General features: G+C 43.0%; 1 protein-coding gene across 3 annotated transcripts in view; it reads right to left on the bottom strand.

Annotated features, from left to right (window-relative positions):
• MCM9 (minichromosome maintenance 9 homologous recombination repair factor) overlaps positions 1 to 17774 on the bottom strand; it is a 352109-nt gene that overhangs the window by 203435 nt on the left and 130900 nt on the right. For all 3 annotated transcript variants that reach the window (XM_078648476.1, XM_078648477.1, XM_078648478.1), the window contains one exon: positions 14657 to 14776. In XM_078648476.1, coding sequence (XP_078504602.1) covers positions 14657 to 14776 — 120 coding nt within the window. The remainder of the gene's footprint in view (positions 1 to 14656; positions 14777 to 17774) is intronic.

Genomic DNA, 17774 nt, shown 5'->3' with positions numbered 1-17774 from the left:
GGTTGCACATTTTGGAGTGCAATTTGGCGACTCTGGCCCTCTAGTGGACTATGCTGCAAGTCTACGGGAGGTCTATCTAAGTTCCTCGAGTCATGTCCCCCTCTTCGATCTCTCTGATGTGGAGTTGGCCTTAAATCAGACCAAAGGTGGGAAGGCACCCGGTATAGACTGCATTCCCTCTGATCTCTTTAAATCAGATCCGGCAGTCTGGGCTCCATATATATTGAAGATTGCCAATGTGGTGGCAGGTGGAGCCCAGATACCAGACTCTTGGCAGGGGGCGGAAATTATCCCAATCTTTAAAAAGGGGGACCGCTCCCTACCCACAAATTATCGTCCAATCAGCCTTATAGACGCCATCCAAAAAATCATCTCTCGGATGGTGTTATTTAAGATCATAGCATGGATGGATGATAAGTCTATACTATCACCACTGCAGGCCGGTTTTAGGCCTTGCGTAAGTACAATAGACCAGATTCTTAGATTTTTATTAATCTATTGGAAGGTGGTGGTCCTAAATGAAGGAGTGATTTACGCGGCCTTTGTAGACCTCAAGTCCGCCTTCGATTTGGTACCTAGAACCAAATTGTGGGCGGCCTTGGCACATATGGGCATGCCTTTGGGCCTGTTGGCTTTAATTGTCAGACTCCACGAGAAGAATTATGCTCAGGTCCGTTGGGGTATGCAGGGCCAAGTCACCAAAAAGTTTCCGGTGACCCGAGGAGTCCGCCAAGGATGCGTCCTTGCCCCAACCCTTTTCCTCCTCTTCATCAATAGAGTTATTGATTATTTTTTACATACCCCTACTGACGCTCCTAGTTTGGGAGGTATGAAGGTCCCGCTATTGATTTTTGCGGATGATACGCTTCTACTCTCAAAAACCCAAAAGGGGTTACAATTGGCCCTCAACAAATTTTTGGAATTCTGTGTTGCCAATGACCTACAAATAAATACAAACAAAGCCAAGTTTATGGTATTTACAAAAGATAGATCAAGATTGGGACAAGTTAGACTTGATGGCGTAAATTTAGAACAGGTACATGAGATGACCTATCTGGGGGTGGTTTTGGACCACAGACTAAGATGGTCTGCTCAGCTAGACGTTTTGTCTCTAAAATTTTCACAGCTGAGCGGGACACTGGTAAAGGAGCAAAGATCTTCGCTAACAAAAAGGGTGAGCCCAGCACAAAAAATTTACAACATCAAGATTAGATCGGCTATTACATACAGAGCGGACCTATGGGGTTATGCCAATTTGTCCCAACTTGAGAAATTGCAAAATAAATTTCTACGCAACTTGGTGGGTCTTCCCCAATCGACCCCTATGCTACCACGCATGTTGGATTTGGGCTGTTATCCAATAAAGGAATTAGCTAAATTGAGAATAATCCTTTTATGGAGGAGAATTTGGGTGACCCCTGAACTGGCTTCCTTTGCTGAGGGCATTGAAGACCTCAGACGTCTAGTAGGTAGTGGCAATCTTCCTTGGTTTAGAGCGGTCAGAATTACCTTGCTAGATATGGGTCTTGACCAGCTATGGTCTGATCCCAGGAACAGTGTGTTTCCTGGAAAGAAGGATTTTAAAGATCAATTTTGGGCTGCTTATAGATATAGGCTGATTATAGAACATAGCTCAATAACCCTTTCTGGCAGATTCTTGATCCACAAAGTGGATACAAGCCTAGAGAATTATTGGGACGCCATACTAAAGAGCAGTGACAGGAAACTCTTCCATCAATTTAGAGTAGGAACGTTACCCCTAAGGTCGTTTACTCAGAAATGGAGGGGGGGCACAGGGGACTCATGCCCATGCTGCAAAGAACAGAGGGAAACCGTGAGCCATTTTTTCTTTGTTTGCTCTGCATATGCTAGACCACGGATAAAATGGCTAAAACCGATCTGCCAGTTGTTGAAAACGAGAAGGGCAGGGGAAGCTCTAAGGCTGTTGGGGACGGTAACAACTCTCCCGGTGGCCATATCTGTAGCCAAATTTCTAGGATGGTCCTGGTTAATTAGAGGGAAATATTTGCACAGCATTAGTTAGCCTGATAGTTCATTGTTATTATTACTTTGTACATTACTGTGAAGTATCATGAATTATGCAAATCATGTATCATAGTGGTTTTATGTTTTGCTGTATGTTTTAAACTGTGATTTTCATATTGTGATGTCTTTTATGGTTAATTATACCGAAATAAAGACTTATGAAAAGTAAAACGAAACACTGCAGATATATGGGAGATCACCACATTGCAGATATAGGTGTGAGATCACTATCACTGCGGATATAGGTGAGATCACCATCACTGCAGATAGAGGTGTTCGATCATTACACTGTAGATATATGTGTGAGATCACTATTACTGCAGATATAGGTGTGAGATCACTATTCCTTCAGATATAGGTATGAGATCACCATCACTGCAGATATAGGTGCAAGATCACCATCACTGCAGATATAGGTGTGAGATCACCATCACTGCAGATATAGGTGTGAGATCACCATTCCTTCAGATATAGGTGTGAGATCACCATCACTGCAGATATAGGTGTGAGATCACCATCACTGCCGATATGTGTGAGATCACCATCACTGCAGATATAGGTGTGATATCACCATCACTGCAGATATAGGTGTGAGATCACTATCACTGCAGATATACGTGTGAGGTCACTTTCACTGAAGATATATAGAATACCTAGGTATTCGCTATACGAGAGAATAAGCTACTGGCACTGTAAATGACTGCCTTTTATTTATGTTTTAAAAACGAAAACAAAAATAAAAGGCATTGTCATCTACAATGTCAGTAGCTCAAACTGGTGTAAATGCGAGACCTATTAATAACACCACACAGTGCAATACTGACTCCTAAAGGGAAACATCGGAGTCACTGCTTGCACTTTTGATGCCTACATATTTCAAAGCATTTCTTATGCAGACAAATTCAAGCACATGTTAGAAATGAGGCAATTTTGTGGCTTTCCAAAAAAAACCCGATTGACGTAGTTCCATCAACTGGGAGATACCTTCTCACTTCCTGTACACATTATGCATTGGACAATGACAACAGACCGGACGCCCGGTTTGGTGAAGGCATACCCAAGAGCTTTTTATTTTCAAGCACATTAAATAGTTCAAGTTCAAAAATGTGTATAGCCCACTACTCACCCAGAGGGTCTCAAGGCGCTTGAGGGGGGGGGAGGTACTTTACTTATCGAATATCCAAGTTTTTTGTTGTTTTCTGAAGGAGAGGTGGGTCTGTGTAAGGCGGAGGTGGATGGGGAGAGAATTCCAGGTCTTGGCCGCTAAGTAGGAGAAGGATCTTCCCCCCAAGGTGGATCTTTGGATGCGTGGAATTGCGGCGAGGGCTTGATTGGACGATCGTAGTTGGCGGGAGGGGGTGTAAAAGGACAGGCGTGTGTTGAGGTATTCGGGTCCTAGGTCGTAGAGGGCTTTGTGTGCGTGGGTGAGGAGACGGAACGTTATTCTTTTGTTGACGGGGAGCCAGTGGAGGTCTTTCAGGTGACTGGAAATGTGAGCTTGGCGGGGGATGTCTAGGACGAGTCTGGCTGAGGCGTTTTGGATGCGTTGGAGTTTTTTCTGTATTTTGGCTGTGATTCCGGCGTAAAGGGTGTTTCCGTAGTCCAGTCGGCTTGTGACCAGTGCATGAGTGACCGTCTTTCTTGTTTCGGTGGGGATCCAATGGAAGATTTTTTTGAGCATACGTAGGATGTTGAAGCATGATGATGAGACGGCGTTGACTTGTCTGGTCATCGAGAGGGAGGAGTCCAGGATGAATCCAAGGTTACGTGCGTGGTCCGTTGGAATGGGTGCGTTTCCCAGGGCCGGTGGCCACCACGAGTCGTCCCAGGTGGAGGGGGATGATCCTAAGATGAGGACTTCCGTTTTGTCCGAGTTCAGTTTTAAACGGCTGTTCTTCATCCACTCGGCTACTTCTTTCATCCCTTCATGTAGGTTGGTTTTGGCGGTGTTTGGGTCTTTGGTGAGGGAGAGGATCAGCTGGGTGTCGTCTGCGTAGGAGATGATGTTGAGGTTGTGTTGGCGCGCGATGGATGCGAGGGGACTCATGTATACGTTGAAGAGGGTGGGACTGAGTGATGATCCTTGTGGTACGCCGCAGATGACTTCAGTGGCCTTTGATATGAAAGGGGGGAGGCGGACTCCCTGGGTTCTTCCGGCGAGGAACGAGATGATCCAGTCCAATGCTTTTCCTTGTATTCCGACGTTGCTGAGGCGTTGTATAAGGGTGCTGTGACAGACTGTGTCGAAGGCTGCGGAGAGGTCAAGTAGGATGAGGGCAGCTGTTTCTCCGTTGTCCAGTAGAGTTCGAAGGTCGTCTGTTGCAGCGATGAGGGCGGTCTCGATGCTGTGTTTGGCTCGGAAGCCGGACTGTGAAGGGTCGAGGGATTTGTTGGATTCGAGGAAGGCGGCGAGCTGACTGTTGACGGCTTTCTCAATGACTTTGGCAGGGAATGGGAGGAGCGAAATGGGGCGGTAGTTCTTAAGTTCAGTGGGGTCTGCTGTGGGTTTCTTCAGGAGGGCGCTGAGTTCGGCATGCTTCCAGCTTTCCGGGAAGGTAGCGGAGTTGAGGGAGCAGTTGATGACGTCTCGGAGATGGGGTCGATAATGGAGTCTGCTTTGTTGAAAATATGGTGGGGACATGGGTCGGTTGGCGATCCTGAGTGGATGGAGTTCATCAGGCGGATGGTGTTTTCAGTGGTGAGTGGGTTCCAGGCGCAAAGGTTGTTGGAGGGGGGTTTAAGTTCGGAGGTGGGTGGGGTGGACTGGTCTCCGGACTGGTCTCCAAAGCTGTTATGTATGTCAGCGATTTTGTTGTGGAAGAACGAGGCTAGAGAGTCGCAGAGGTCTTGGGAGGGAGTGATGTCGTTGGTGCCGGCGGTGGGGTTAGTAAACTCTTTGACGATGTTGAATAGTTCCTTGCTGTTGTGGGCGTTGTTGTCGAGTCGATCCTTGAATGCTGATTTCTTTGTGAATCGGATCAGTTGGTGGCGTTTGCGGGTGGCGTTCTTGAAGGTAGCTAGGTTGTCAGTGGTTGGGTTTTTTCGCCAGGCTTTCTCGAGGGTGCGACAGATCTTCTTGGATTTCTTTAGGTCATCATTGAACATGGGGGCTTTTTTGCTACTTTGCTTGATTTGATGGTTTTTCAAGGGTGCTAATTCGTCAGCGCTGCGGTTGATCCATTGTGTGAGGTTGGTGGCTGCTTGGTTTGGGTCTGATGATTTGGTAGGCGGGTTTTGGTGAAGCGATGTGAAGAGCTGGTCGGTGGTGATTTTGTTCCAGTTTCTGCGGGGAATTGGTTGTGGGTGGTAGTCTTTTTGTAGTAGAAGTGAACGCAGCTGTGGTCCGTCCAATGGAGAGCTGTGGTGTGATTGAAGGAGATGTGCTTGTTGGAGGTGAAGATTGGGTCGAGCGTGTGCCCGGCATAGTGGGTGGGGGTGTCAACAAGTTGTTTGAGTCCGAGATTGGCGAGGTTCACACTGGTTCACACTAAGGATCACACTGCTGCTTCTTCAGACCTTGCTTGGGACCCTTCCCCACAGGTATCAACGGGGAGTACCTTGAACTACGATTTACGTGCAAGGAACTCACCCAAGTAACTCTTTTACTCAGTAACATGATCTGCTCATGTAGCCCTCTGCTCCATGTTTGACTGCATGTCATCCAGCCACAGAAAAGGAACAGAAGCATGAACGCCAAGTTGATCATAGGGAGCATGGTACAGGTGGGGTTATCCCTGCATGTGGGCATCTCTTGTTTGGTATGGCTTTAAGTGCTCCGGGTTTAATTGAAAGGAAGTCTAGATGCCATGAGGCTGATGGAATAAAATTCCCAGCACTATAGCAGTGAAGAACAGGATATGAGGAATATGCAAAAAGACTAAATTACCTGAGTGCAAGAGGGAACCTAAAACAGGTAATTATGTTTCTTAGTGATAAATGAAGCATAAAGTAACCAATCCACTCTTTTCACTTTCTCTCTAAGGTAGTATCAGCAGCATCTTTTAAAGTTTGTAGGCCCCAAGATGTGCAGTATCAGTTTTACATAAACAAAACAAAGCACCAACTTCGATTGGGCAAGGATGAAGAGTATAGAAAATCCACCTTTTTGCGTGGTCAACTCAGATTTTTCACTTTTAGATGGGCCCTACATTTCTGCAGGGTTTTGAACTCTGAGCACTTTACCCATGCTTGCCAGTACTGCAGTGCCTGTGCTACTCCATTAAACATGGTTTAATTGGCTTATTCCTGATTGGATCATTTAACTTGCCTATAAGTGCCAAGTATATGTTGTAGAAAATGCACCCAGGGCCTGGAAGTTAAAATGACATTTGTAGACTGCAACACCGATTGTGCCATCTACTACAATGGTAGTGCAAATATGGCTTCAGGCCTACCCTATGTAGCCTGTCTGTAGCAGTGTAAAAAACAGAAATTCGACCTGCAAAAATAACCCCTTGTGACAAGTAAAACCCTTCCAATTGAGGCGGAGTCTCGATGCAGCACAAGAGGCTCTTTGACCTAGCTGCGTGGTGGTCTCCCATAGGCATATGTATGACAGTACAGAAATTGCTCCTCACGGACATGGTAGAGCAGGAAAATAGGGTCCCAGCCCCCCACACCTCATATGGCTCTTCGACGGTTAAAGAATCCATGTTATCCAGAACAACCCCTGGGACTAAAAGAGATCAAAGATGGCGGCTGCAAGAGCCGTGCTGGGATTGCTATGCCCTGGACATCCATGAACTACAAGATGGTGACAATCCATGACCCCTTGGGGGAAAAAGGTATTGGCAAGAACTAGCAAGGGAGGGCGTCCTCCTACTCAGGACAGAGAGGTGAAGCACTGAGGCAACCCCAAGACATTGAGCTGAATTTGAGTCGACAGCGGCAGGGATGAGTGATAAGATGTCTGGGGAGAGTTCCTGCCAGCAACGTGAGGACATCAACGGAGGGTCTGGATCTGATGAACCCCCCCTTAGTGAGATGTTACCCTGAGGGCAGTCGATGAAAATGGAGCACCTACTATAAAGACGGGAGGAGAGCCACCTTCACGCTCCTGGTGGGGGAAGGGACACCCCCAGCAGTGAGGTGAATTTGATATACTACATGGTCAGACTAAGTGAGGAAATGAGGGCCTAAGGAATTAGAAGAGCCCTGACAATTTGAAATCCTCACTCATGATCATATTTCATGATGGTGCCAGAAAAGCATTGATGGCTCTATGACTGCTGAATGAGCAAAAGGGCAGAGGGTATGCTGACTTGCATGGATTATACAGAGTTTATGGACAGAGAGAGGTAATACCAGTCACACCGTGGTGATATGAATATATGTGCCTGGTAAAAAAGTATGGACACACCGGGGGCTTCTTAAAGGTGGACAGACAACTCCTGAACTGATAGACAAAGCATAGTAGCGCCTGAGAGGGAAGCTACGGAGGGCTCCTTGAATTGTGTGCTCCCAAGGAGCACACTCAAGGAAAGCTAAAGAGGTTCTTCAAATAAACTAGACACCAATGAGAGAACCCCTCTAAGACAGCAAACGATATGTGCACTGAGAGAAAGATGCAATGCCCAACATGGCCTTAACCAAAACAGATCTCCTGGCCAGTCTCCAGTCCTTTAAGGCCAAACTTCAGAAAGAACTCAAAAATGATTTAATCAAAGAACTCACAGCCACACCTGTTTCTCCCACAGACTTGGGAGAAACAAATTGCAGTACTCCAGAGAGATACTCATTCATCCGGGACTGACATGGTTGAAGTGGAAGGGAAGATCAACTCACTAAGAGAGAGGAGTGCCGACCTGGAGGACAGTTGTAACACCACAGTTGCCCAAAAAGAAGAGATCACCCGGAAACTGGAGGACCTTGTAAACCGGGCTCAAAGAGACAACATTTGAATACAACACCTTAGGGAAGGCGCAAGTATAGAAACTTTTGTGATAGGCTCTCTGTCATGCTGCCGAGGACAGAATCAGAAAGCATCACACTAGACAGAGTGGGATCCAGACCTTCCACTTACTCAAACAGACCTCAAGAAATGCTAGCGACATTTCAGAATTTGCAAACCAAAGAGAAAGTTTAGAGGGTGACAAGAGAACATGATCAAATATGATTTGAGGGCTAGGATTGAGCCCTTTTTAGGTCGAGCATTCGAGGCCTCTTGTATGTACTTTAGTATATACTTATATGTGTATGTACTTTGTGGGCTCTGCAGATCAGCCCTAGGACTTATCTACTTCCGCTTAGGGACTTTTTGTCTGTTCAACTGCCTCTATTTAACTGTCTTGATAGAAAACGACCAGCAGAGGTCAGTAAAATACCAGAGTTGCATTCTGCTGCAGGACTTTCTTTTTTAAAAATTTTCTGGCAACTGCCTTGATTTAACTTTCTTGATAGAAAACAACCAGAAGAGGTCAGTAAAATACCAGAATCACTTTAGCATTCTCTAGATTCCAGTCTGTAGAAACTGTCTTCAACGAGCACCCGTAGACAATAATATTTTTTTCAAATCTTGTATTTTTAGTGATATGACCACCGAAGGACTTATTAAAAACAGAGCTTTGGACTATACCATTTCCCGCTGAAAGGCAATATTTCTTTCCATGTGTTCCCATACCTGGAGTGTCACGCAGTTGGGTGATTACGTTTCCTCCATGTTAAAGAACAGTAGATGTTTCACCAGCCAGGCTAATTTGCTGCATAGCTAAATACATATAAGGTCCCAAAGGCGGGACCGATTGCATTGCAAATGCTTGTTTAAGACATTGCCACCTTTACACTTGCCAGAAGGCAGCAATTCTTTCATTTCTCAAAAACGACCTTAAATACCATAAAATGCGATACAAATGGCTCTTCCCCTTTGGATTTGCTTTTGAATTAAACACCAAGTCTCACCACATGTGAAACATGCATGTTGCAGCCAGCATTCCGGGGCTTCAGCTTACAGAGGAGAGTCTGGATTCGTGGCAGGGCCATCGAATCCAGGCCCAGAGGGGAGAGGCCTCCTTGAGCTCTAAATGGCACGCACCGCACCCCCAGCGATGGAGAGGAACAATCTACCAGGAGCATTAAATAACTAATTTAAACTAGACTTTCGCCAAAGAAACCAGAAACCATGACTTCATAAAGAACTCTCTGTGTAGGAAATAGAGACAAAAAATACACAGACTGCCCTGCAATCAGTGCGCAAAATGCCCCCTGGAAGTAGAGGCAGTAGACAAGGGGGCTTCAAACCCACATGTAGGGTTTATTCACAGCACTGTCAGACGCTTTTTCTATGCTATCCTTTTGATTCAGTTTCCAAGTTGAGTTATTTTGTTGGGGGCTTAATAAAGGGAGTGTTTTACAGGTGCCCATTTGGATCTTACTTCTGTTCCACTCCACTGTCTGGTGAAAGCACGAACCTTGAATATTAAGGGATTGAATTCCTAATTTAAAAGCGCAAAATCCTGTCATTACATAGGAAGAGTAAAATTAGATATGGTAGCCCCCCAAGAACCTCATTTAAAGAAACAGAGGCTAGACTCCAAAATAGGCAATATTTGCAAAAGTTTTATACACCAATGACAAACGACACACCGGGGTGGCTCTTTTTCTCCATAAATGTCTTCCATTCATTTCAGTGGATTTCAAAAGAGATAAGGAGGGTAGGTAGGTACCTTATGTTGATTACTAGCGGGGAGGAATGTTATGATAATAACAGTATACAACAAGAACACGGGTCAGTTCACCTTGCTCTGCGAGGTGGTAGACACCATGGCCGAGTTTGCAGAGGGAGACTTCAGCATAGTCTGGAACTCTTCTCCGAGTAAAATTGAACGGGCACACGTGATGGGGTTTCTCAAAGACATTTAAATACAAGTCTTTGCGATGTCTAGAGGGAACAGCGTGGCAGTGAGATCATATCTTTTTCCCCCACATATTCACAGGACTGACTGTCATAGTCAACAACCCATTGCTTTCTTTGATTATACAGTCTGAGATGAGGGCAATTCCCTTATCCAACCCTGCCCCACTCCTTAAAGACGTAGCCTTGATTAATACAATTAAGGAACATTCAAGTTTGCAGTGGGCTACGGGAGAAATTACCTATCTGGGGATCAAATTATCATCAGCAGTTACGGATTTGTGCAAACGTAACCTCCTACCTCTCATAACAGAAATATGAGGAAGCCTACGATGGTGGCCGATCTAACTCTGTCCTGGCTGGACAAAAAGAATAGCATCAAAATTAATGTTTTTCCTAGGCTGTTTCTGTTTCCGACCTCTGTTGGTGCCTCTGACCACCTTTGATAATCTCAAGAGTACTATTTAGAAATACATCTGAGGAGGGAGGAGACCTAAAGTTGCATATACAGTATTGTGCAGACCAAGAGAAAGAAGAGAGCTTGCTCTTCTGAATATGCGCACCTATTAGCAGAGCAGTTGACAGTCCTAGCAGACTGGAATCCGCAAGAATCTGAGAAAATATGAGTGCATATCAATAGGGCAGAGTCAGGACCCTCACTGTGGGACTGGATATGAAATCCCGACAGGACAGACTGCCTAATGTATAACTTGGTCATCCACAAGGACAACACTAATGTCTTGGATGAGGTGAACAAACAACTGAAGTTAACTATATATATATCTCTCCCTCCACGCCCCTGTGCATTTTAATCCTTCATTTACTACTGCACTGATGCCGGGCCCATTCGACAGCTGGTGAGAGGGTGACTGTCACATGCTCAGTGATGTGTTTAGTAGGGGTCACAGTAAATCCTTCATGGATTGTAAAAGAGAATTCTGTCTCAATGAAATGGAGATAATACACTATACACAGGTCTGACACTGGGCATAAAAGCCCTCCATTGAGGTGACAAGCATTATAGAACTCACGCCTGTGGAGAACTTTATGTGCAAAGCTACTGGGGATAAGTGAAACATTCCTGCATCGTACCAACTCCTGATAGATACAACATTTGATAAAACTCACCCCTACAAGGACAAATGGGATCCTCTGATGGACAGAGAGCTTACTTAGGGTCAATAAACAAAGATATGGCGAAGCCTTAAGAAAGCACTCTGGGATGGGAGGCACACTACAAACCTATTTGGCAGACTATCTACATTATCGCCATTTGTGAAGGAGGAGCAGGGAGTAATGTTTTCAGAGTGATCTCTATCCTAATGAAACATGCTAGGGTTAAAGGAATTTCTCTATGGTGTTTCATATGGCTGGTGTGTCATGTTGCAAAACCTAAATTGCCCCGCTCGCCATCATATGCCTCATTTTTCAGTCTCCACTGCTTAAGCCTGTGCAAGCGTCATTGCTTAGAAACCTAATTGTTGTTTGTGTGTCTTTATTTTATCTCTATTCAGAGCTCACCAAACAGTACTTTTACTCCTTCCATACATTTTATTACTTTTCACTGCATAGGGTTTTACCACCTTGTGCTCTGTCTTTCTAATGGGTCCTTGTTAATTTACTTAGTTTTTTCCATTTGACTCCTAAGACAAAAAAGCACCAACTCCAAGATGGAGGACTCCTTATGAGGTGGTTCCACATTCTTCAAGCGTGGTTGCTTAAATCATCAGCTTGGAAGATTCTGCTCTCCAGGACAATGTTATTCTACAGAGTTGTCAATACTCAGCTAGCTTTTTCTATCTTTGAGAGGCTACTACCCCAATAACTGGTGCAATGGGACCTCTCACAGTCCACACATTTTTACATGACGGAAAGCAGCAGCATCTAGGTGTTTAGATATGGTCCAGATGAAAGCACTAAGGATTTGGGTCAAGGGCCCCTATGGTATAAGAGATGGGGGTGAAGGCTGTGTTTAACTTACTGTTTTCAGCTACGTTTCATTGCATGCTGTGGGCTTCAAGACATGCCTCTTTGTAGGTGTGAATTTGTTGAACCTGGCACCAGGTTTTTTGTGTTAGCTAAAGAGGTTGATAATTTCCTTTTTCATACTTCCTTATATTTGGCTTTGATGTGCAATATGTAATGCATATTTTCTTTATCACCTAGCACACTTAGGATGACAAAATAGCTTTGATTTTTAACCCTAACTAAGCAAGCAGCAAAGGTAAAGAGGAAAAAAATTATTTGAAAAGCTTTGTATAATCAATTTTAAATATTGAACTGTACCCTTGAAAATACATAAATATAATCAATTTTTTTCATAAAACAAACATCCCGTGTAGCACATTATTTTCATTCTGATTTGTTTCTTTGTCTTGAATAGAGAGACTCAAATAATAGTGGACAGATACCAATTTTGTTGGATAGACTTCTAGATGTGAATAACTTACAAGTCTATAATCTGTGATTGATTCTAATAGAACAAATTCCCTTGTTGGCACACTTTTTATAATCGATTATCAGCACGAGCCCGCAAGGGTAAATTGGGTCTTTTAATGTTAGTACTGCAGCCAAGATAGTGCGGATTATGTAGTTTCATAATAGTTCTTCAAGCATGTATACACATTTAGAAGTCTATTCAAAGTTTGAAACATTTTGGACAGTAATTGCAAATATTATGCACAAAATATCATAAATGAGCTCCCCATTACATATGGAAAGTGCGACATAACTTGAAATATGCTGATGCCATCTCAAGAGAATATTCTTTTTTATTTAATCATTTGAAAGTTTTGCATTACATTGCATGTCTCTTTGCGGTTATTTCAGAGGGCGAAGGGTCTTATTTATAAACTAAGTCCATAAGGTGAAGGCATTTTATAGTCTAATCTGAAGGTGAGACCTTGTACAACATCTTCATTGCAACCTGTTTTGTGCCTACAGTCAGTTATAGGCAGGTTTGATGAGCTTGATTTTCAATCGCTTTCTAAAGAGCATCTAGTTTGGTTCAGCGCTCAAGAGGTTTCAAAGCATTCTAAAGTTTGGGACTCTAGTCCCCAAAGGATTTCCAGCCAGGCTTTAACCATTTGAAAGTGAGTTGGGTTAGGGCATGTGCAGTGACTGAATGGAACTTTTTTGGCTGTATGTAATTGGGCGGAACTGGGCCTAGGTAATTCCGTCTTTACCCTCATTTCACTTTGTAGACCGTGCAGAGGTCCGTGAACCTGATCTTTGCTTTCTCTGAGAGCCACTGTAGAGCTTTTAGAGATGGAGAAATGTATTTGAGATTGCTACGGTTCAGACATACTCTGGCTACATGGTATTTAAGTCTTTGAAGCTTTCAATTAGGTACTTTATGATCTCAGACGAGATGACATGGTAATTATCACACCATACCAAGACCACAAGCCTTGGAAGCTCCACTAAGTTGTTGGTTTGGAGTAGCAGGAAAATTGTCTGTAGGATGGGCAGCTGAATGTTGACACATTTTGCTACAGCCTTGACTTGAGACATAAAGAAGAGGCTGACTTCAAAGAGGAGTCCCAAGTTTGTAATCTCTGTTGAAGTACATGGGAATGTTCTGAGGCCAAACAGAATACAGAGGTTTGTTATTCCCAATCCAGGTATCTGTTTTAGCTCTATTCATGCGCAGAAAGCGCTCCTTCATGAAGTGGCGAGAGTGAATACAAGCGCAGGACTGCAGTCTGCTTTTCAGTGTCTTAAGTGATTTGGGTGTCATAGGTGTAAACTTAAAATCTCACTCTCTGGGGTTCCATTAGCTGCACCAAGGGAGTATGTAGATTTATATAACAGCTAAGAGCGAGGCAAGGAAGTAAACACTTGGGTACATAGCATAACATTAGTCAGGAAGACCGTTCCACTGCACCAAACTTCATATTCTGTGAATGGCTAGATGAAAACTGTATCCAGGGAAGATCCAGCCAGCCCTGTCCAGCTTTCCAACCAATAGAGGATTACATGCCCCACCATGTGGAAAGTTGCAGAGACTAAGGAGTATTAAGACCGTTATTTAATCTTTGTTAATGATTTTTCTGTCCAATGTTGGTCTAGACCGATTCCATGCAACTAGAGGATCTGAATCCAATCTCTTTTTCATAGAGGAGGTAGTAATCTCGGAGTTTTCTAGAAACAACTCCTTCCATGATTTCCTTAGGTTTTGTAGGCTCTAAATTGAGCAGTAGTTTGCCAAGAGATTTGGGTGTAGGAACTACTCCATTTACATATAAAGGCATTTGCATGTTGGTCATGTACCCATTAAGTGTTTGAAGGACTGATTTGAACCAGGCCACTGGGCAATGTTCCACAGGTAGACCTAATGCTCACTCCTTCTCTTTTCCTTGCTATTTCTAAGGATGTTTATGTGGTCTTGAGATAGGAGTTATTGACAACCAAGGAAGAGCGGTCATCAGACCAGATCTCTGTGAGGTCGACTGCGTGACAATTAGATTTGTACTTCTTTGGTGGAGGGATATGACCACAACAATTGTTAATGACTAAGGGGCTGACACTTACAGTTGTTCAACCAGGAAAATATAGTGATGTTGTTTCATTTTACTTGTACACACCCACCCCGTACCCCATCAAAAGTCTAGGCTTTTCAAAAAATTATTTTTGGTACTGAAAGTTAGATATGCTGTGCTAAGAAAACAATACTGTCCAAATAATTTACATGTAGCATAAACACTCTGCACCCATCATAGCAAGAAGTTTGCTTCTATTTTTTTTTACTCAATTAAATACCTGCACTTGTGGATCCAATGCCAGCAGTGAGGACCGATCTTGGTGTAATTTTTGCAGCATACTTAAGAAATTGTGATTTTCCGGTGCCTGGGTCGCCAACAAGCAAAAGATGAGATTCTCCTAGGATAAAATACAAACTTTTAGAGGTAAGGGAGACTCATTCTAACAGCTGTTACGTCACACAATACCAAGCAAAACCTGCTAATAATTGAACACCCTACTGTGTTCAGCTCACCAAGTATGCAATGTAAAAAAATACAGGCAACACCTCACAAGGAGGTAATGTTCAAATACGGTTCGAGTGTAGCATACCATAGGCTGGCACCTACACTTTATCATACAAATTCAGAAGAAGTCTGACGACTTGGGCTGCATCCAGATAATGTGAGAAAAATGAATAGGCTTTTGCATTTTTAAAACATTGTCATAGCAGACTTTCACTAAGTGGTTCCTACTGACTGTTCACAAACGAATTAACTCCGCATTGTTTGAGCACGGAAGTATTAATACTTTAAAAACACAAATGAATGTCTACTTTTTTAGGAATGGAGTTAATCAATTCCTCACCCAAAAATAATTTTAAGCATGGCACCCAGTATTGAAATATTTCTGATGACCGACGGAGGATAGATTAGACAGGCACATTCTACTGAGATGTCCTGAGTGAGATTCATATCCTCCTTTGTACAGACGATCAATATTTTGACATTAAACATTTCTCACCGACAGATATTGCATGAGATAGAAGACATTAACTGAACAAAACGGAGCAGACTTTGAATAGAAAAGTTGCCTACACTTAATCATCCTAGGTCTCCAACTTGGACATCAGAATACCTCCACGTAAACATCCATCTAATTTTTTACAATACGCTTTCTAATTTGAGACCCCCCCCCCTAAAAAAATGAATGCCTATAAGAAACAACGTTTCCTTTCGTATTTTTGGTTATAAAAATGCAGACATAAGACTTCCTTAAGACCCCTCCATGACAACTTTGGCCACAAGGAAGGTGAGAAAAGATGCATGTGTACAACATTTTTGTAAGCAGTAAAGGAGGCCATTTATAATTTAAGAGAAGAAAACTGAAAGGCGGATTTGGTCAAATAAAGGTAGTACTCTCCCTTCTTGGCAAGTTCCCGAGGTCCTCCTGTTTCTTTAAGCACCAAATGCAGAGCCCTGCCACTTAAACACGAAGGAAGAGCCAGTGGAAGGGAATCTGAACTCTTAGGATATTCATATATTTCTTAAGAATATTTAGATGCCATACTGCATTAAATAGGGATCCAGTTAGTGAAGCTCAGTGATGGCATAGTGGGGTGGGAGATTTTGTTCTATAAGAACCAGGCAAAAAAGTGTGACCCTTAATAGACCGCTGAAGTAGTTACAGAAACTACCATTACCACAGGCAGTAAGAGAATCATGGCAGTCTTGAATTGTCTCTATTTGGCAGTCACTTCTGGAACTAGGGGAATCGGATAAATAGTGTTTGGTGTTCTTGTTGTGAAAGAACACAGGTATCAGCATTATTTGATAATAAAGATATGCCCAATTCCCTTACAACCAACAATACACAATAATGATTCTACTCAAGGGATTTTTGGACTCAACTGATGCTTTTATCTGGAGAATTACAATCCTCTTCAACACTTATCTACAGAAATAACAGACCGAAATGTTTTACAGCATTGCTAAAAAGTTTGGGTAGCTGTCAACCTCATCAATTACCAAATTCAGAACATGTATGTTCTTTTAAACCTGTCTTTATAAAGAATACATATGTCAAGTAGGCCAGTGTCTGCAGATAATTTCAATACCTTGCAAACCAAGCTTCTTGATAAAGTCTCAGGGGACACTTAGAAAAGAGAGTGTTGCATGTTAACGAAATCCATTGACTCCATCGATATTTCATGTTCCACTTTGAGTACCCCCCGATCTGGTAGCATATTTTCTTGCTCTGTTGTGTTCTATTCATAGTCTCATAGTGCACAACTATAACGTTTATCTGGGTGATAGTCTTTAGTAAGATTTCCCCAAGGTTGGTAAAGAGAAACTAATAGAAGTCCTACATCTTGAATCTAACTCAATCCACCTGTGTTCAGTGTACTTAGTGGAAAGCAATTATTACAACAACATGTAACAAAATGGATTGCAAATTAACTCCTCTAAGTTAGTTCATATATGGTTTGCGGCACCAGAGCTCCTACTTGGTTAATATTATATATATATTAAACAAAATATCTAGCCACATGATATTTTGGCCTTTTGGTCCTGTATTGAATCTGTCTAAATCTGGCTTTTTGTTCATCATCAGCATAGTAAATTCTGCATGGGCATAAAAGAAACACATATATTTGCAATTGCAGGTTATGGATTGAGCAAATTTGATCAGTTGTACAATGTAGGAATGATATATTGTATCTCCTTTTGTGACATAACTGCAATTAGTGGAGTTCAAACTTGGAAAGGTGCTTGGTCATTTGGTTGCAAATGTTAATGAATACATTTAGAATGTATTTATACTTTTTTTGCAATTAAATGTAAACTTTAAATTGTATTTGCTATCTACTGTGATGTTCATGATAGTGGATGAAGCAGACCAAAGCAGATGTCCAATGTTCTCACAGTTGGCCTCAGGGAAGGAAACAACTTTCTTCGGCAATTAGTTTCTTGACGGAAGCTAACGAAAATGTGGACCGTGTTGCCCATGCAGGAGTACAGACCATCCTTCCTTGCCATCATGAGATCCTGTCTGGACTACTGAAGCTCAAAGCAGCAAGTAATGATACAACTTGGTGAGTTCTTCTTGGCTGTGTTAACAGCTGCACATGTGAAATGCTCTCTGAGAACACATGAGCATTGCTGAAAATATCCTCATTCGAGTCTCCAGGTTGACCGTAGGCATGGTGTCTATTTCTGGAAAACCAGCCCAGGAACCATACCACTCTATCAAATATTAGTAGCCTTTTAGCAGCAGGGCCATGAACCTAAGTACGGTGGGTACTGGGGGCGGCAGCATAAATATGACAGAAGACTCCAGCAACTTAAGAGGGAATGTCCAGAGATGCAGGATGGAGGCAGGTCAGAGTATAATGGGTTCTCACATACAATTCAGTAAT

The sequence above is a fragment of the Lissotriton helveticus genome, chromosome 6 (assembly GCF_964261635.1).
Source record: "Lissotriton helveticus chromosome 6, aLisHel1.1, whole genome shotgun sequence".
Classification (NCBI taxonomy): domain Eukaryota; kingdom Metazoa; phylum Chordata; class Amphibia; order Caudata; family Salamandridae; genus Lissotriton; species Lissotriton helveticus.
Note: the sequence above shows the minus strand (reverse complement) of the source record. Positions and strands in the feature narration are given on the sequence as shown.